The sequence below is a fragment of the Arvicanthis niloticus genome, chromosome 6, assembly GCF_011762505.2.
Source record: "Arvicanthis niloticus isolate mArvNil1 chromosome 6, mArvNil1.pat.X, whole genome shotgun sequence".
Classification (NCBI taxonomy): domain Eukaryota; kingdom Metazoa; phylum Chordata; class Mammalia; order Rodentia; family Muridae; genus Arvicanthis; species Arvicanthis niloticus.
Window position 1 is genome coordinate 78,106,770 of NC_047663.1, and position 20,523 is coordinate 78,127,292.

Consider the following 20,523-nt stretch of genomic DNA (forward strand, 5'->3'; position numbering starts at 1 on the left):
AAGCTAGCATTGGCCTGGAATCTTTCTTCCTGATTGCTAGATTTCACAGTACCATAAATTTCTATGGAGGCTGTTGGTGGGGAAAGCTTGTTGACACTGTTAATACCATGTACTATAATAATGTCCTACCTAGCCAGATGTGTCCATTGGTGTTTCCTTTTTTTCCCTCTAAGTATACAGTGAATATCAGTTGCCTTCACATCTCTCAAATTGAATCATTTAGATATAAGAGGAAGTCTCACACATTCTACCCTAACAGGAAACTTTTGTCACTTAAAATAACAGTATAATACAGGCATGATGGCACATGCCTTTAATCCTAGCACTCGGGTGGCAGAGGCAGGTGGATCTGTGTGAATTCAAGGCCAGCCTGATCTACATAGAGAAGTGAAGAATAATCAGCACTGCAGAAATAGACTCTGACTCAAAAGAACAAAATAACAGTATGGGTGATGTGATTTTATTCCTTTTATCACTGTCTCTGAGATGTTTTCCTCTACAGGACAGTAGGTTTGGAGTTTGTATCCTATCCAAACTGGACAGGATCCATATTTAATTGAAAACCATTCTCCCTGCTCCTCTGTAACATTTCCCTGGAGCTAACCATTTGGCTGGAGGAAAAAAAAGTCTTTTTCTTTGTATACTTCAAGCACCAGATACATAGGCAGATTCTAGGGAATAGATAACACAGCCAGAAGAGAAATCCTAGTGGTCCCCTAGTGGCCCAAATAGGTTTGTGCAGTTTCCTAAAGTGCTTATTCTACTCCATGGAGGTGAGAGATTCATTAAGCAAGGAAGTTCATTAAGTAACTTCCAATTAGCTAGATTTCCCCCACAGCCCAGGAAGCAGGACAAGTACTCTCTACTATCTAGGTTTGCTCTCCAGTGAGTCACACAGCTCATCTGAATGTCAGATTGCGTCATCACAATCTGTAAGTCTACTTTCACTTTGGAAGCTGGAATTCCGAATTGCAGAAGCTGGTGGCAGAAATCGACTCAAATTGCCCTGGGGGAAGAACCATAAATTTAAAATGAAAATACAGGAATTTCCTGAAGAACCTAATGGTAGTTATGACACCCAGATTATGAAGGGGTTAAAATTAAAGAACACTGTCAGAAATCCAGGAACTTTTTCTTGAAAAGTTTGGAGGGACTCTTCTCTACTTCTCTATGAAGGACCACTGCATGTCTGTCCCTCTCTTTTCTTTCACAGATCTTTCTTTGCTCTTGCTTGAATCAATTTAAGCCTCCCATCACTATGGCCTCAGCAAATGATGCAGACTCTAGTCTCTTAGCTCCATTTCTGAATACGCAAGGCAAAAAAAGATTTGATTTGACCAAACACAATGCAAAGAATGATTGTGATAATGACAATGATGGTGGCATTGTTGCTGGGTGCTTTTCAAATCTTGGTTACTATGGGTATGTCCATGAGAAACAGTTTCATCCATGTTAATTCCATCCTCATCATAGCCTATATGGCCATTTTATAAATGGAGGAGGTGATGCCTGGAGGGGACAAATTAATTGATTACACATGTCTAGTATTAGACATGTTCTCTAAAGATACAAAACTAATAGAATAAATGCCCATATATTTAAAAGTATATTCACTAATGAAAATTACTGGCTCTGTATTAGATAGATTAACAGTGGTTGTCTCCTCAAAGAAAGGCCAAGAATCCAGTAGATGATCTGTCCATGATGCTGGATTTCTCAGTAGTCCCCATGAGTGCTTCTGTTCCAAATCATTCTTAATTTACTTTAGAATTCCAAAGAATTAATTTCTATAACCAGTGAAGGGATGTCTTAGCAACATGTTAGGAAGTCCCATCACCAGTGAGAATGAGGACAAGAAGACAAAAAAATTTTTCTTTTACTGTATCCTTCTATGTGGGCCAGAAGGTGTGGATCAGATACAGGGTGGATCTTCCGACCTCTGATGATCCAATCAAAAAAAAAAAAAATCTCTCATAGGCATGCTCAGCTTTTGGGTTTTCATCAGGCATAGGCAGACACCTTGATAACCAAGATCATCCATCTCAGCACCCAATTATTTACACCAAATTTATTTTTTCTTTGAGATAACCACTAGTCCCTAGTCTCTGCCACAGTTGCCTCCTCACCTTGTATCTTCATTGACCATTGTTAATATTTAGTCTTCTTCACTATTTAATAGTTTATCTTTCCTATATTATATTCACAATAACTGGAAATCCTAGAATTTGCAAATTTTGAGGGTACTATGTCATAAAAACATTTATTCTTAGCATATATCACATATTTAATGAATCGAAGTTGGGTAGAATTTATAGTAGTTGAGAAACTACAATTTTAAATAAAACCATAAACCTATACTCTGCAAAATAGCTTCTGTTTCCTCAGTATTTTGGTTTGAGGTTTGAAGTGCCTATTTTCTGTCTGCATGCTTTATAGGCAACAAAGTGCCCCATAATGTACTCAACAATCAATTCCTAACCAAGCCGAGAACAATTTAAAGCACTAGTCCATAGGAATGTCCCTTTATTGTCTTTTGCTTCCCAGAGCAATTTTATTCTTATTGCATTGCAGCCCGTAGGGATCTCGATAGTGTCCACTGAGATAGCAGGTACCCCTTAATACAGATAGAGGATTCTGCTGGTCCAGGAAATTTCAGCGCTATGACTTTAGAAAATAAGTGGGGTCTGACATGCATGAAGCACAGTACATAAAAGTGTACACTTTGAAGTTAAAGAAAATAACTAACTCCAAGACCATAATGTAGTAGAACACCATTAGTGAGTACCTTTTCCCCACTTCTGTAAAGCAAATCTGAAAATAGATAACTTGCAGGGTAGTTGACTAGATTATTGGTGGTATCGGTGTCTATGATTCCCATGTAGCAAATGTTCAATAAATGCTCATTATCATATGGTCCAACGCTTATCTCCTTCCTTTAATCTGGTGTAGTAGGACATCTTCCAATCCCTTGAAAGTATATTCTCCTACCAGAAACCTCACTATTCCTCTATCTGGCAGGACCTCAAAGAACCTAACAGAGCTTTTAAATTGAGATATCCACTTACATTGCTTATTGAAAAATTATTATCTTAAAACATCCCCCAGATAGCCTAAGTGTTGGAATGTGTGTGTGTGTGTGTGTGTGTGTGTGATGGTTTATAAGAATGGTTTGTAACAGCCCTCATTTTTTAAAAGAGAGGATGGCCTCTTTATTTTTAAGGAAGATATAATAGAAACCCCTCACTAAGCCACCATGTGTCCTCAAAATGGATCTCTCATTTTTGTTGCTATATAATATGAAATTATATACTATATCATAATATGTTTGTCAAATATATATATATATATATATATATATATATATATATATATATGTGTGTGTGTGTGTGTGTGCGTGTGCATGTTTGTGCATGTGTGTGTACATGTATTCATAGAAGGCTATAATGTTTATTTGTGAAAATTCAATTTATTGTATTTTCATGGTGTCAAAATCAAATGATACATTTGTCAGAACAAATCCCCACCTGGTAAAGCATGAATGCACTTGGTTCAAGATGGAGATGGATGGAGGATAGTGGTTTTACAAAGCTACTATAGCCTCTTTATGGGACTGAAGATACAGTGTCGTTTTGCTCAAATAGCCTGTTAGTACTGCGCCATGTTTTACTTATAACTATAAACCATAGGATGATGCAAGCATGCTCTTCTCAATCATTCTCAATCATTGATAATGCATGGCCTCAAGGGAGCATTTTAAAATATTAAGGAATATGTTTGTTTACCATCATTAAAAGACATCAATAGCCATATGTTTCTATAACAAAAGTTTCTAAATATTATTAAACATGTAGAATAGTCACATAAAATGAGGAATGGCCATTAGCAAATTGCAAATACCACCTTGCATCAGAAAGGAATGCATTAGACATCAAAATTTTATTAACTAATGATATACCTAACAACAAGAGAGAAACACATACAGTGTTTATTTTTCATTTGCATTTTATTTATTATTGATGACACCCATCTTTTATTCTTCTTGAACACATTTTTATTGAAAGTTGTTAAAATCAAATACTCCTAGATAAGCTCAGAATGTCTATTAATTTATTAGTTATGTAACATAGCAATTACTTTATACATTTCAGAACATGATCACTTATGGGCTTCTTTCATGTCTCTTATATGTGCTGTATTTTATTATTTGTCTTAGGAATATGGATCATATGTATTATGGTCTAGTCTCTACCTAACAATGAGGCCAAGGATGCCTCTGAACTTCTGAGTTTTCATCCTCGAACTCTCCAATGCTGGAGATATATGTGTTTATCACCATACTAGGTTTCATGTAGTGTTAGAAATACAGTTCTGTGCTTCATGCATGCTATGCAAGGACTAACTGGGTTATATCTCCACTGCTTTCATTCTTTTGGTTTGGAATAGTTGGTGGAAAGAGATTGTTAGAAGACCTGTGTTGCTGAAGATGCATACATGTGCATTACTCATTTGTATACATAAGCACACATGTACACACACACACATTCTTTGTTTTGTATCTAAGAAATGCCATTTAGCATTCAGTATCAGGTTTTCCTTTCTGTTTAATATTTCCTTTTATTAGTAATAATCTTTGATAATATATTTCATATACACAAAGCTGTGCCAGTATGGTCATGCAGGAAACCAAACTACTATATAGAAAGACAATATATTTTTTTCTCATTTTCTCTTGAAAATTTCAGTGCATTGATATCAGTATTGTTAAGAAGCATAAGAGGGTAGATTTCCTGCTAACATGAAGAATAAAGAAAACAAGTGGTTGCCAAAGAAGGAAGTCAACATAGACAGTTTTAAGATAAGTACATTTACACTTATCTTTTCCAAAAGAAGGAAATTGTCTCTGTGGAGGAGTTCTGATGCTTGATTTGTAGCCAAAATGCAAAATAAAGGCTCCAACACCTCCTGAAGCCATCGCCATTTTCATATTCTAGTCTTCATTTCTCTTCCTGGATCCACAGAATTATTATTTATAACTTTTAACAGATCTTGTTGGCCCAATACTGAGGGGTGAATGGAGGAGGGATTTTACTTCATGTAAAATAAATAACCATCTGAATATGTGTAGGTAGCCTTCACTTCATGTAGACACTCACATAGATAGTCTTCTGAATATATGAAGGGTGGCTTTCGCTACATGTGGACACACACACATTATAATTTTGTAGATCTTGTATACTGTTCTGTTTGTTTGTTTTTATTGTTTTTATTTCTTACTATTAAAAATAGTAAACAAAGTTCTTTCCTTATTAATCAGTAATCTGTGGGGACTATATTTTGTTACTGAGATGCCTATAGTCAGAAAAGCCAGTGTAAATCAGAAAGAGAATCCTGGAAAAGCCCTAGTATTTGACTTTCCATCAGGGTTATGTAGGAATCCTTCTGTGAACCATAGAAATAATAAATGCTGAGCCCATTGGAACGTAATCTCAATCAGCAAGATGCCACTGCTTTCCAGATTTCCTCACAGGCCCTTCCAATTCCATGCCAAAACTAGCCGAGGATTTCTTCCTTTTAATCTCCCCTGATGCCTTAGTCAATTATTGTCATTGCTCTGACTCTCCACTTTCCAACTGAACCAGTCAGAGGAGGCTGGGTTCTGTAGGACTTTATCTAAGACCACAAACAACCTCAATCCATGAGAAAAGACAGAAATAAGACAAAAAAGAAGGAGAACCCCTAACGCTTTCCTGGCAAACCATTCGTCCATTGGATTGCTGACTGGTCACAGAGTGGCATGAAGAATATGAAGGGTTTGGAAGATTTCTCCAGTTGATTGTCAAAGGAAATCTGGCTGAGGAGAGGAAGAAAGAAAGAAAGAGGGTGACCTGGCATCTCAGTGAACCATAGGATGGTGTTGCTTCTACCCTGGCTCTTCATTATTCTATGGTAAGAATATTTTTCTAATCCCTTTTATCCTAAAGGGAAGGGAGAGCATATAGCTACTGAGAGAATTTTATATTGCATAGTGAAAAACAAAACAAAACAGAACAGAACAGAACAGAACAGAACAGAACAGAACAGAACAGAACAAAAAACCCCACAAAAAACAGGGGTAGCATGGCTGGTATCTATGATGAAAAAAAAAAAAAAAAAAACTAGCACCCATGAAACAATATATTTTCTCTGAGGCCAGGTGTGAGAATTTTTGACTCTCCACCTTCAGGCTAGAAAATGCCCAAGCTCAACTTGAAGATGAAGGCAACTTCTACTCTGAAAATGTCAGTCGGATTCTTGACAACTTGCTGGAAGGCTATGATAACCGTCTACGACCAGGATTTGGAGGTAAGACACTGCATTTCTATTAGACCAAATAATTGAACTTTCCTTCCTGTTTTATAACCTTTAGACCTAGGGGAGTCAGAAAGAAGATACCTTACCAGGTGGTAAAGGGAGTGGGGGGTACTAAGACTCCATGTGTGTACTGACATCCATCCCTTACTCTTTCCTCAGTCATTGACCATATGTAAGTTACCTGATCTCTGTAAGCCTTACTGTCCTAAACAAAGGTGTGTGTGTGTGTGTGTGTGTGTGCATATGTATGTGTGTGTTTATGGACATACTTGACTTACAGGGTTTTGTGAATATAGAAAAAGCTTTTCCACATATGAAAATTTACTTAGTATTTGTCCTTTGAAAGCTGTCAGTATCAACAAGTTAGTATCATTAGTTGTGGTAGCAATAATTATTGTTAGGACACACAGGTCTTGTCATTTTTTATCCCTTGATTGCCTCTCGGTGTGAATAGAATGAATTTAAAATAAAGTAATTGGAGTAACTTTTCGAAGTTTGAAAACTGAAGAGCATCCACTAGAAGGGGGTGGAAACAGTCAGAGCTCTGATTTTCACGTATGTGAAATGGTTTTGTGGACTCACTATGGTCTCTCCTACACACAGGTTAACAGCCCTGATCTTCTTGGCTTATTTCAGGTGCTGTAACAGAAGTCAAAACAGACATCTATGTGACCAGCTTCGGGCCTGTGTCAGATGTGGAGATGGTGAGTACAATGAGTACTTTTATTTAGGAATGAAAGCTGGTTTAGATTTAGGAATGAAATCTAGAACTAATGATTGCAGGCACTATCATCCGCCTCTGCACATAACATGTATATTTCTGTTGGAAAGGCATTTGCACTAGGGCACGATACTGGTGCTGCTTGAATACTTGAAGATGAGCCTATTTTTAATATTATAGGCTCTCTTTCATTCACATATCATGCAATGACTAGTTCTACAAAAAGAATTCCTCCTCCTTTCTTTCTTTCTTTCTTTCTTTCTTTCTTTCTTTCTTTCTTTCTTTCTTTTTGGTGAGATTATAGAAAAATTATTTGCATAAGAAATTCTTTTTAAAAGCTTCTTGCCATGTAAGAATATACTGATAAATGAGATATGCCTATCATTTATTATACATCATAATCAGTGCATCTTATCCGAACAGTGAAGAAGTCACTTGGACAGGTTCATGCTTTCCACCTTGTACATTGCGGATGCATCAGTGGGTGTTCTGGAGACTCTGTTCCAGGTACAGATGGCTGTAGGATTCGTAAGAGGGTATTTATGGAAAGTAGCAATGAAAGCCTGAAGTCGTCTTTCTGAACAGAGTGTATCATGATATTCTTTTCCCAGTTTCCAGGTAGTATTTTTCTCCCAAGACTAAACTACGAACACCAAGACAGAAACTGTCATAAATGTCTTTTTAAAAGTATGCCATTAGCTTTTCCTGGGAAATTGCAATTCTGTATAAAAACAAGACAGTTTCTGGTCATTTCTTTTCCTACATTAGAGTTGACACAAAAAAAATAAAGAAGAGAAAAGAACAAAAGAATAAAAAGTAAAGTAAATGGGATCCAAAAAGAAAAGAAAAAGAAAGGATGGAGAAAAAGAAGAATGGAGAGATTGACAGAGTAAGGGAAGAAAGAAGGAAGATGCAGAAGAGGGGCAGAGGGTGAGGAAGACGTTCCACTGAGAAATAAAAATCTTAAGACTTATAAAGGGAGAGTCACTATACTCAGGACACTTGTTATTTAATACCATTTTTTGCTTCAAGTTTTTCTTTATTTCAAGAATAAACAAGTATGACACTTGGTGGTACTGCTGTGCTTGAGTCAGGGTTTAAATTACTTTTATGCCCTATGTGTCTCTTTTTAGATTATTTTGTGTAGAAGGATCCTCGCAGTGGATGCTTGAAGATTGTATAGATGCATCCTGTGTTGAAATATGCTTTTAAAAACTAATAACTATGTATAGAAATAAGTACCATGAAGTAGGCAAAAATTAATACAATGCTTCAACATAGTAGCGAGGCATTTGTCGCTGAATTCTATGATGGCCTTACAATTATAGTTTAAAAATTAACATCCTGTAAAGCCATGGCTTAAAAATCAAAGTCGTGGTATTTATATTAAATATTTAATTTTCTTTTAAGAAATACTTCTGGTAATGTTTCCTTGTACGTTTTTCTGACAACAACATTATAAATCCACGGTATACAGTATTATTCTGCTAATCAATGAAGGTTTGTATTTATTGGAATTTCACTGTGTGGAAGTGTTGTCCTCTGATCTCAATGTGAAGGTGAGTGAGGTGTGAGGAAGAATGACTAGACTAGCTGCAGGTTGGATGTCAAACAGGAAGCCTGAAGTATAAACATTCTCGTGCTGTTTTCTTTCAAGTTCGGGGTGACAGCAAAGGAAAGGCCACAGCTGCAAGGTTGGCTGACTGGATGGCCATGGAAGAACAAAGTTGAGCAGAGTCAGGCAGGAGGAAGATTAGATTCATTAACATATCTATGTTTTATAATATTACAAACCTCGTGAGTTTGAGAAAAACAAAAAGTGATCCAAGTCTTTATTTAGGATTAAAAATCATTATTATGATTATGGTAAAATAGCATTGATTCTAAGATTGATTACCAAATTAGTCAGATTTATTAAGAAGTTATGGGTGTGGAATTTACTGCCTTGATTAAATTTGGAATTAGGTATAAATAATAAATTGTTTCACAAGACATTTCCCACTCTGTGTGAATTTTGGTTTTTCCTTTAGGAGTATACAATGGATGTCTTCTTCCGCCAGACATGGACTGATGAGAGGCTGAAGTTTAAAGGCCCTGCTGAGATTCTGAGCTTAAATAACTTGATGGTCAGTAAGATCTGGACTCCTGACACTTTTTTCCGGAATGGGAAAAAGTCAATTGCTCACAACATGACGACCCCTAACAAGCTCTTCCGATTAATGCAGAATGGAACAATCCTGTATACCATGAGGTGAGTTGCCCTTTCTTCTTCCACTATTCAGAGAATGAGTCTGCCATTGTAACCAGAATGTTCAATGTCTGCAGGCTTACCATCAATGCTGATTGTCCCATGAGACTGGTTAACTTCCCTATGGATGGACACGCTTGTCCACTCAAGTTTGGAAGCTGTAAGTTACACGTTTCTGGAATTCAAATAAGGCATTAGATATATGTACTTGGTTCCAGCTGGAGACTTGGAAAATGAAGGAAAATATTACTGGGAAACTTTCATTGTGAGCTCAGAAATAGCATTTTGCCAATTCTTAGAAGTTTCAGTTAATGGACTTTTTTTTTTAAGCAACAAAGTTTATGTTTGTTTTCAATAGACAAGTGAGGTAATGCTTCTTTTGAAGAAAGCTAATGAGTTATGTTTACTGCTTTTTGTCATTTGCTGTAAAACTACAGATGCTTACCCTAAAAGTGAAATCATATATACATGGAAAAAAGGACCGCTTTATTCAGTAGAAGTACCAGAAGAATCTTCTAGCCTCCTCCAGTATGATTTGATTGGGCAAACAGTTTCTAGTGAGACTATTAAATCTAACACTGGTAAGAATATTTTTTAAAAAGCATGTTAACATAACTCTAATACCCAATTTTTAAAATATCTAGTATTTTATTTCATGGATATTAGACATCATAGGCTAAACTTGCTATTTTGAAGTAATGGCTTCAAAAAACTTGATAAATACGAAAATTTGTGCAATATAGGAATGAATTATTCTATAACTTTATGACACGAGGTGCCGTCAAAACCAACAAACTGGTATGTGTCTTTGCATCTGATTGTACAATATTCTTATATATTTTTAAACCATGTCTTGTTTTCTTCCAGACTGTGCTAATTTAAAAATTTGCAAGTTTTGTATTCACCAGTTTCATTTTTGTACTGTCAACAACTCTCCTAATAAATATGTTTTCCAACAGGTGAATATGTAATAATGACAGTCTATTTCCACTTACAAAGGAAAATGGGCTATTTCATGATCCAGATATACACTCCGTGCATCATGACAGTTATTCTTTCTCAAGTGTCTTTTTGGATTAATAAGGAGTCTGTCCCAGCAAGAACTGTCTTTGGTATGCCTCATACTTTGTGTCCTCTTTCAACTCAATTTTCCCTTCTTAATGCTTAATGATTTTGCTGTGAATACTGACAACTGTGAGGTCTCTCAATACATGGAAAAAAAAAAAAAAAAAAAAAAAAACAGAGTCATATGCCACATAAAATGACTCTCATCTTTTAGCAAGTTGTGTGGTGAATCTACAAAAAAAAAAAAAAAAAAAAAAAATCTCTGCAAGAATTACAGCTCGTTCCCATGACTTAAGTCTTAGCAGTGCTAACATAACTGAAAATAATAAAGTTGGCATTTTGAAGATCTGAAAGTAGGTAAATATTTACAAATTTTCTATAATTCAGCCAAATATTTACTTCCATTTGTGAAGAATAAAATTACTACTTGATGGAAAAAACTTAAATAATAAGAACAAGAGTGATGGCTGAATATTATGAGAAGCAAATCCACTTTTCCCGCATTTTTCAGTTATAAATTTAATATTCTATATGAAAGATCTGATATATAATTTATTATGATTACTTCTTTATGATTATTATTTATTATGATTATTACTGGATCTACTTGTCAAATTACCAGAAATAAAAATCTTCTTATGAGTATCATCAATATTGCATATCTACAAATTACATAAATTCCCTGTCACAATTCAGACAGAAAACCTCCCAGCGTTAAGGTGACAGAATTCTTTTCTTCACGGGTAAATACTTTATCTTTTAAAAGAAATTCTTTATTTTCTTTAATTGAGTGACAAAATTTCATACTGGCCTTCTGTCCCCGTTTTTGTAATGACAGATAATCTTGGCTTCTGAAAACAAAGATGGAGGATTTTGAAAGTTCAAATCACAGTAATTTGTTACATTTTCTCAAACAGGAAACAAGAACTCTCCATGATTAGCATTTTACTAGAGTTAATTTAGTTCAACGACTATACTTATGGGAATTTTATTTTCTAAGTCAGTGCTCTAGGTTGGGATGATGTCCAATGGTAACATCCGCGATAATTCAAGTAAAATCACAAGAGGGAGGCCAGTTGATTGATTAAATTCTTACTAACCTGTTCTTGGATCCCTTTACAGGATTCCTGATGCTAAATACTGTGTTCCTCCATCTTTTTCATTTCAGGAATCACCACTGTTTTAACCATGACCACCTTAAGCATCAGTGCTCGTCACTCTCTACCCAAAGTGTCCTATGCAACTGCCATGGATTGGTTCATTGCTGTCTGCTTTGCGTTTGTCTTTTCTGCTCTCATTGAATTCGCAGCTGTCAACTACTTCACCAATCTCCAGTCACAGAAGGCTGAAAGGCAGGCGCAGACTGCAGCCACGCCCCCCGTGGCAAAGTCAAAAGCAGCCGAACCACTGGAAGCTGAGATTGTTGTGGTAATTGTTTTGTCTTCCACTGTTAACTAGCAGATAAAGCGCGAGCTCAGTCAGTGGCAACATACACGTAAGCAGTCCTACACAGTATTTGTTGAACCTAAATTATATAACTAGAGTTGCCAGGCAAATTTTGCTTCTCACTTCACAGGGATGAAGCTGGGAGAAAGCCTTCATTTATCTTCGCTCTAAAGTTTTGCTATTCTTTCATCATCTTTACTTGTCTTGGCAGACACTAGGCTCTCAAAGAAGACTAGAAAATTCTGTTTAGCTGTTAGAAGTTTCCTTTGAACAGGTTCCCTCATAGCAACTAGGAAGAATATAGTTTTTTGTTTGTTTGTTTGTTTTTTTGTTTTGTTTTGTTTTTTTAAAAAAGAGTCCTAATGAGGCTTCAGGGTTTGAAGAAAAAGAAACAACTCTTGTGGCATGGATGACATCTTTATTTCATAATAGGAGGGGGTAAATATGTCATAGAAAATCTCTGAATGAAGGAAAGTAAAGAATGTAAGAAGGGAATAAAATGGGGGGGGTATTTATTGATCCATTCTAAACTTCCTGCTTTTACAAACAAGAATATCTCAGAAGTCAGAGCTGAGTAAGCATTATTAAATGTCAGAGTGTTTGCCAGAAATACGACCTGGTAGAAAAATCAGGAATTGATTCTAGAATTTCTGTTGTCTACATTACAGGCTAGTGCTATTCTCTCCCCATCAAAGTCTGAAGGAAACAAATGTTCCTGAGCTTGTACTACAGGATAAAACACATCTTAGAATGTAGATGACATCATTCCCCAAAGTCTTCTGTGACATACTGATATTTTCTATTTATAAGTATATACACAGAGAAAACGTGCATATATATTTAATGCAAGTGTTTATAACAAAAATATGCTCTAGACTTAGTTTGACATGCTTAAAAATTATTTGTTTTTCAGACAAGCAGACAAGTTAAATTTTAAATATTTTAAACAATTTTTTATACTTGTGGGAAAAATGAATTTTATTGTAAATTATCTGTATTCATACACATATATAATCTACATTATGTAAGATTCATAATTGAACTTAGCATATATCTTTAAATAATTATTTACCATAATTCAGAAGGGTTTGCAAAGGTTACTGAAGAGAAAGTATATAAACTGTGGAAATTAAATCTATTCTTCTCAGGTAAAGTGAAACAAAGTTTAAACATTTTCCCAATTCATCCTCACCTCACTAAGTTTTTGTTTTGTTTTCCACAGGAGATGATTAAGGCTAAGTTTGAAAATTAGAGCAGAACAGAAAGATAAATTCAGCAGAAATAGGATAAATAAAAACACCTAAAATAATTTTGAATAAATGCACCTATTTAATGTTGAAATATAATACAAATAATTATTTATTTTATTTTATTACAATATATAGTACCCAGAGCAGGGGGGTCATGATTTCAAGTACTTAGAGAAGACCTAGAGTTATCAATAACTCTGGTTATTAAAGGTATAATCTATTAAAAGATAGGAAGTAAAATTCCAGGTATTCTTATATAAACTCTCTCCTATGTTGTCAGAACAGCAACATGATGAGCAGGTCCTATAGAAAACTGCATTTAAAAATATATATATTTAAATCCTGTCAGAGTACGTTCTGTTGCAAATTCTATTTGTCTTTATGAAAAATTATATTTTCCTGAACTTCTCTGCTTAAAATATTTGAAAACAACAAATAGGATATTTTTATTTGTTCCTGAGAAGACAAAAGTGTAAAAATTAAAAACTAAACTAACCAAGCCAAAAGTACAAACTCTAAAGGTATCAGAATAAATACATGTGATTATGTAGGACATTTATATTTCATTTGTTCGTGGCAAAACCTAGCAAGTTGCTTTACAGAATGGAGAAGAATAAACAGAAATTGCACATTGGCTATTTATGTTATACAATGCTATATTATGATTGCAAGGTCATTTTATTTTTTCTCAAATACCATGACATTTAAAAATGCCTATTCACTTGTAATCAAAACATTATTTTAAAAAGCTCGCCATTGAAACCACAGATTACTGTGGTGAAGGTGAAGTACATTAATTTGCTAGCTTCCTGTTACTTTAAAGGTCTAAGGCCTCTTTGCCACGTTTCCCAGTGTGAATGCTCTCACCCACCACTGGGATCCCTTCATTAGTACTTTTCTTAATACGGTATGTGTTCCTTACAAGAAGTGTGGCAGCACTTTGAACCTGCACCTAAAATCTGCCTATAAAACTGACCAAAACTTCATTAGCCAGAAGAGACAGTCACTATATCCTAAGTGTCTCCTTATTCACTGATTGCTTCTTTTTACAACTGGCTTCTTTTTACACTAGTGGAGAGGCTGTGGTAAATTATTCAGACCTTATGTATATATAAAGTTTCTGACACAGAATGTGGAGTATCACCATATGATCTTACCCTTCATGGAGCTGCTTGGGCAGCAAGAAGAGAAATGCCAATGAGATAAGTCTATGATTGACTGTGAAAAAGGCTTTGGCTAAAGACAAGGAGTAGCGTGAAAATTTCCACATGGGAGTGCCTAACTCATTTTGAAGGAGTCTGCATTTCTACAAGAATGATTTCAGAGCTGAAAAGAGACAGATGAGCTTGGCTTGTATAGAAGCCCAAAGCTAATTGCTAGGAACTCGGGCATAGAGACAGAAATGAAACTGTTCTTTTTCTCTGGTTCCTCTTCCTGCCATATCCTGAACATGCTGTAGTCAACTATTCACAGAGATGTGAAATATAGGATGCTGAAAGTTACCTTTCTCTTTCCAAATATGCCTAAGATATTTTTGACCCCATTAGTATTCCCTAAAAATAAAACTTGTGAAAGACTCTAAGAAGCACAAAGCTCTGGGAGCCCCTTCTCCATGATTAATCCACTCTATGTATCCCAGGGATGCAAGAGTCAATTAGGTAATATATATCTGTTAGATAGCTGTTTGCTTCACATAGTGTATCAAATCCTCACCGAATTCTCCAGTCTGCACCCTTCAAAAACCAGTCTGGATCCCTTAGAAGAACTGATGTACCAGACAGATGACAATTGGCCTTTTTTTCAGAGTACATTTTGTAATCCTTTATGGCCTCAATAATACTTGCTCCAACATAAATTGTTTATAGGAATAATGCACTTCTAATTTTGCCACAATAGTAACATGATGTTTTGAACACTGTTTACAAATACTGGGGCTTTTTTGTTTTGTTTTGTTTGCTTGCTTTGTTTGCTTTTAATTTTGTCTTATTTTGGTGTATACAATGAGTGGTTCTACAAATAATTGTTTTGTGTTGAATCGTGATACTTGATTAGAATAGATGTGTTAAGAGAGTATATATTTAGGCCCTTGAGAGATGTTTTATTGGTTAAGAGTAGTAGCTGCTCTTGCTGATGGCCTGGGTTCAGTTCTCTGCACCAATATGTTGCCTGGTATACATCTGTAACTCCAGTTCCAGCTTCTTCAGTCACAAGACATAGTATGCACATGGTGCAGACACATACATGCAGGCAGATCACTTATATAAGTAAAATAATAATAAATAACTAAAAATATTTCATAGAGATGATATATTTTGGCCACTTTATTTAAAATACTAGGCAAATATCAAGTATTTCTTTAATGCCTTATCCCTACATCTAATAATTGATCATCATGTTTTCTACTTTAACGGCAAAGTACCTTTGCATTATAATGTTACTTAAAACAAAGAGGTGCTCTAAAAATACCCAGAGCAGGATGGCACTGAGCAGCAGGGAAGCCCAGGAAAATTTCAAAACCACAGGTGTTCCACTCAAAACACTGACAGCCCCAAGCTGAGCCCTCATCTGGACTCTGACAAAAGCCTATTTTACCATCAACCTAAGCTTCTGGGCTTACAATAGAGCTGGTGGGGTCTGATACAAACCTGTAGCTTAAAGGGTTTGCAAAATTGGCTTTTTTTTCCCATTACAGAAATGTAATGTTTTTCTTCTAAATTGGCACCTAATATCCTCGGGCTGCCAATTCTTAAGTATTCGGTAGCTGTTTATCCAATGTACAGCATTAAATACAGAACTCCTGCATTTTCGTTATATTCTTACATTTGCTTCTGTTGGAACCCCTACCCAACCAGTTACCTCTTGTCCAGCTCCTGCTGCGCATGGAAACAAACTGGACTTTAAACACAGCTCTTCTCCCAGTAGGCGATGGATAATGTCTGCATGTTGTCATAAATTGGAATGAGGGTGCTTTTGGTACCCTGTAAAACAAGGTCTTCAGCATTGACCAAGATTATATCTAAAATATTAATACTTTAGTGCCTGAGAACCCCTGGATAATGCTGGTGGGATGCACAGGATATAACTAAGGGCAGGGTTTCCGTCACCTGAATTGAATCCAACCCTCTACAAACATAAATCTAAATGAGGGTTCTTACTCAATTTCAACTTTTCATATCTAAAACGAGCATGATATGACATCAAAGATATTTCCAACAAGTAACTAAAATTATTCATGTAAATTTCCTCTTGGTGCTTGTCAACTCCTGGAAAAATATTTACATTTCAATTATCTTTTGATTAAGTATACGTTATTGAAAATATACTCTGTTCTGTGCACTGGCTAGGCATGCTTGCTTGAACAAAATGAGCCTGTATGATTAAGAAGTCATCTTGATGTGAAAGAGGATAAGACTAAGTAGAAGTAGTTAATATCTAGAAGAGATCATATGATCCAATCTAAAGGAGTTCCAGAGAGTCAGGAAAGGAAGGTGACATCATTGGTGGCAGTGGATGATACATGAGCTTTCTATCAACGTATTTAAAGTTGGGGTATCAGGAGAACATAATTTTTAGAAAAGAAGAAATTAAGACACAGGAACAGGAAGTACACGTTGCACATGATTGAAAAGACACAACTGAGAATTGCTAGGCAAATATTTGTAAACATGTTCAGCATACATTTTGCTAGGAATTCTTATAAAAATTGGAAAATATGCATGACAACAGGCATAACTGTCCCCAGCATTAAAGAGTAGAACAAAGGCTAAGGCAGAGTCAGAGCCCCTGATGTTGACAGCCCATCTAACCCATATCACGAGTATAGATGTGAAGTTGCACCATAGAGTTTGTAGACTTTTATATCATAGGAAATGTTCCTCAAAATTTGTTTGTAGCAGAAGAAATGAAAGAGATGCTTACTTTCAAGCTATTGTTATTTTACTATTTCTAATTTATAGCTCTTATCTCTGGGCTAGGATCGCTTGGTAATCTTCATTGAGATTTTCTGACAATATGGGTGTGCTAAAGTAATAAAACAAAATAGCTTTTCTACCCCCCAAACACTAAAGATGGGAAGAAAATACCAACATCTTATAATCTTATGATGTATTACATTTATAGTCATTTTTCTCAATCTCAGTGAATGCACCAGATCTTATCTCCTTCTGCCTGAAATAGAGACACAAGTTTCAGTCAGGTCATATATGATGTTCACAGTGGAGATGTGTCTGGAAAGGAAGTTTCTGAGGGTTTGCCCTTTTCCACTCTATCATGATTATAGCAATTTTGCTAGAGTAAAGGACTTTTGTGTTCCATGTGTATGAAAGGAGGGTGGCTCTTATTTTGCAGAATGAGACAGTGACATTTTATGCTTTCAAGTAGATAACAATTTAGCAACATTTTAACAGGTAAAATAAAATTAAGTAATGAAATTAGAGTCTGAGAAATATGGTTAAAAACATCCAGGAAATAATGCCAATTTCATCTTTTAAGACACTAGGGTGTAGTATGTTAAGACCAAAATAATACTGTCAATCTGGTACAAATAAACCACAGCCTAGTGACTACAGGATGTAATCCTTATCTGTCATCTAGTTTTAATAGATAATATCACTTTTTTTCATGGCCAGAATCAGAAAGTAGGTCTTTATCTATTTTAGGTTCTCCTTTCTTTCAAGACCTGTGACTTTTTAAATTCTGTAAAAATGCCAACCATAGTACCAAGCCAACAGCTAGGGCAACAGTCATATGAAATTTACCGTGATTATATGTAAAATCAGTCTCACTTTTTACTGGTAGGAAGAAACAGATATTTGCCATGATTTCTAATGACACAATGGTCTCCAATTCTTTAAGATGACTATTGTTACTTAGCCAGAAATTTCCATGAAGAATCAAACACAGAAGTCCAGGATAAAGAGACAAAAATCGAAACAAAATAAAATGATTCTTAGTTGATGTTCCTGCAGCCCAAATGTCACCACACTAGCAGGCCACTGTGATCCTGTGGCTCAGCCAGCACAGGAGAGGTGGCTGTTTCATCCTGTGCTGCAGGGTGGCTGGCTGTAACTACAGGAGTCTGCCTACATGAGAAACAGCATGTCATGTTGCAAAGTAATGATTTTGTTGCCAGAGAAGAAACAAGGCCTTTTTACAAAATCAAAGGGCAACATGTAGCAAGTGTTTGAAGGTAAGGAGCCAGCAAAACAAAGTAGCCCCAAGGAACATGATTGTTATAATATGTAGACAAAACACTGCAGGAAGCAATAGAAAGGTGCCTAGACTCCAATGGCCTGAAAGGATTCTAGGTCAGATGAAACCCAAGTCTCTGAACTAGGCTCAGTAGTTTAAAGCAGAGATAAAAGTGTGTTGGAATGGGACTAGAAGTGTGACCATATGGAACATGTTCCCATTCCTTTAACCACTACTTTCACAAATGTTAATTAATCCAGTTAATATCTCTTCCAAAAAATGGTATGGCCTATGATATCACTAGAAATTAAACTCAGTGATGAAAAATATAAGGAGCAGCTCCTAGGTAGTGGATGAATGATGAACCATTTGGGATGATTTCAGAAGGAAGCCAGTGGATCTATGTTCCTTGGGAAGATGAAGGCTCTCTGTATCCACATACTAGGTTTAAAGGCAGATATATGTCAAAGCACATTCTCCCACTTGATTTAAAGATAGTGTTGTGCCCTAGTCTTTGATATACATTGTTCTGATGGACATTGGAGAATTCTTTTTCTTAAATGTCTTCTGGTTCAAACTCCTAAGTGTGAGAATGTGAAGATTTAAGGTAGAACTTTTTCTAGAAGGCTACTATTAGTGACCAGAACTAGGATTTCCTTGTCATAAGTAAGTGTCCACATATTTTAAAAACCAAATGCATCCCACTATACACATGTACACACACACACAGAGAGAGAGAGAGAGAGAGAGAGAGAGAGAGAGAGAGAGAGAAGCAGAGACAGAAAGACAGAGACACTGAGATAGAACAGAGACAGGGATCTGAAACAGTGCAAACAAGGGAGACATACTTGATCATCTACATTTATTGGCGTAGAGGATTAAGTATAATTTTGTAACTTGGATCATTTTTTCCTAATATTACAATTTTCCAATTGCTCAAATATACTGAATGTTTGGCATCCATGGTTTATGGATTCAATGTCAAATTGAAGCAAACTACTGATTTTTGAAGTAAGGCTGGAGAAATATGGTTCAGTGGTAGAATACTTGTTGTCTATAAACAAGAGATCTTGTTTATCTCTTATAAACAAGAGATCTTGGTTATTATTCCCAGACAGCACAAAAAAAGCCAAAAAGTGGAAAAGTGTGGTCATCTTCAATGTTTACTTGAGGGTAGGATGAGTTGATTACTTGTAGAGACATATTTAATATGAACAAGGCAATACATTTAAACTCCAGCACCACACACACACACACACACACACACACACACACACACACACACACACACACACACAGAGAGAGAGAGAGAGAGAGAGAGAGAGAGAGAGAGAGAGAGTAAAAGTTTTGCTGTAAATTTTAGGAAAATGATGATAAAACATACTACTATGAATTTGTTGATTTACCATACATAGTTAATAAATACATGTCAGTGGTTAAGTCATGCCTGTCTAAACAGGGTATCTCTGTTATTTTGCTATGTTGATGATTGTTACCTTTCTTTCTTAGCATTCTGACTCCAAGTACCATCTGAAGAAGAGAATCAGCTCTCTGACTTTGCCGATCGTTCCATCTTCTGAGGCCAGTAAAGTCCTCAGTAGAACGCCCATCTTACAATCACCGCCTGTCTCTCCCCCATTGCTCTTACCAGCCATTGGTGGCACCAGTAAAATAGATCAGTATTCTCGAATACTCTTCCCAGTAGCATTTGCAGGATTCAACCTTGTGTACTGGATAGTTTACCTTTCCAAAGATACAATGGAAGTGAGCAGTACTGTTGAGTAGTTTGCAGCCAAGAAAACCTAGATACTGTAGTTTTGTCATTTTCTATTTTCCTCACTAACAGAACAAAAATTATTGAGGTTAGCATAGATGGTCTCATTTCACACATGATGTGAAAACCGAATGTCTGTATTTCATAGTATAAGACGAGAATGTATGGGCTAAAAATAATAATGGTACTCTTCAAAATTAAATCTAGAAGGCTACTAAAATGCAAATTGTTTGTACAGTAAAATAATAATAATAATAATAATAATAATAATAATAATAATAATAATAATGCAGCATTATCTATGTGGATAAGGTAGATTCAAAATGAGTTTGTCAACCTTTATCTTCATTATTTAATACTTTTTATTCTCACTGTGAATAACATTTTCCATGAAGCAGATAAACTCAGACATACTGATCCTTCTAAAGCTTGCCTTAAATTTGTTTATTTTGGCTTAGTTTCTACTCTAAATATTTAC

At 35.7% G+C, this 20,523-nt stretch overlaps 1 protein-coding gene across 1 annotated transcript; it reads left to right on the forward strand.

The window, feature by feature from the left end:
- Nucleotides 1-5,528: 5,528 nt before the first annotated feature.
- Nucleotides 5,529-20,293, forward strand: Gabra6 (gamma-aminobutyric acid type A receptor subunit alpha6). Its single transcript, XM_034506269.2, has 9 exons — nt 5,529-5,946; nt 6,224-6,342; nt 6,988-7,055; nt 9,103-9,323; nt 9,398-9,480; nt 9,758-9,901; nt 10,280-10,432; nt 11,554-11,813; nt 19,781-20,293. Exons 1-9 carry the CDS (start codon nt 5,909-5,911, stop codon nt 20,054-20,056), a joined length of 1,362 nt encoding a protein of 453 aa, XP_034362160.1. The 5' UTR covers nt 5,529-5,908; the 3' UTR covers nt 20,057-20,293.
- The last annotated feature ends 230 nt before the right edge of the window (nt 20,294-20,523 follow it).

Excerpts from the sequence above, each read along its gene's own strand:
- Gabra6 (XM_034506269.2), top strand. The coding sequence starts at position 5,909 with ATGGTGTTGCTTCTACCCTGGCTCTTCATTATTCTATG. Across the intron at positions 5,947-6,223 it reads TGGCTCTTCATTATTCTATG|GCTAGAAAATGCCCAAGCTC; the intron begins GTAAGAATATTT and ends CTCCACCTTCAG. Across the intron at positions 7,056-9,102 it reads CTGTGTCAGATGTGGAGATG|GAGTATACAATGGATGTCTT; the intron begins GTGAGTACAATG and ends TTTTTCCTTTAG.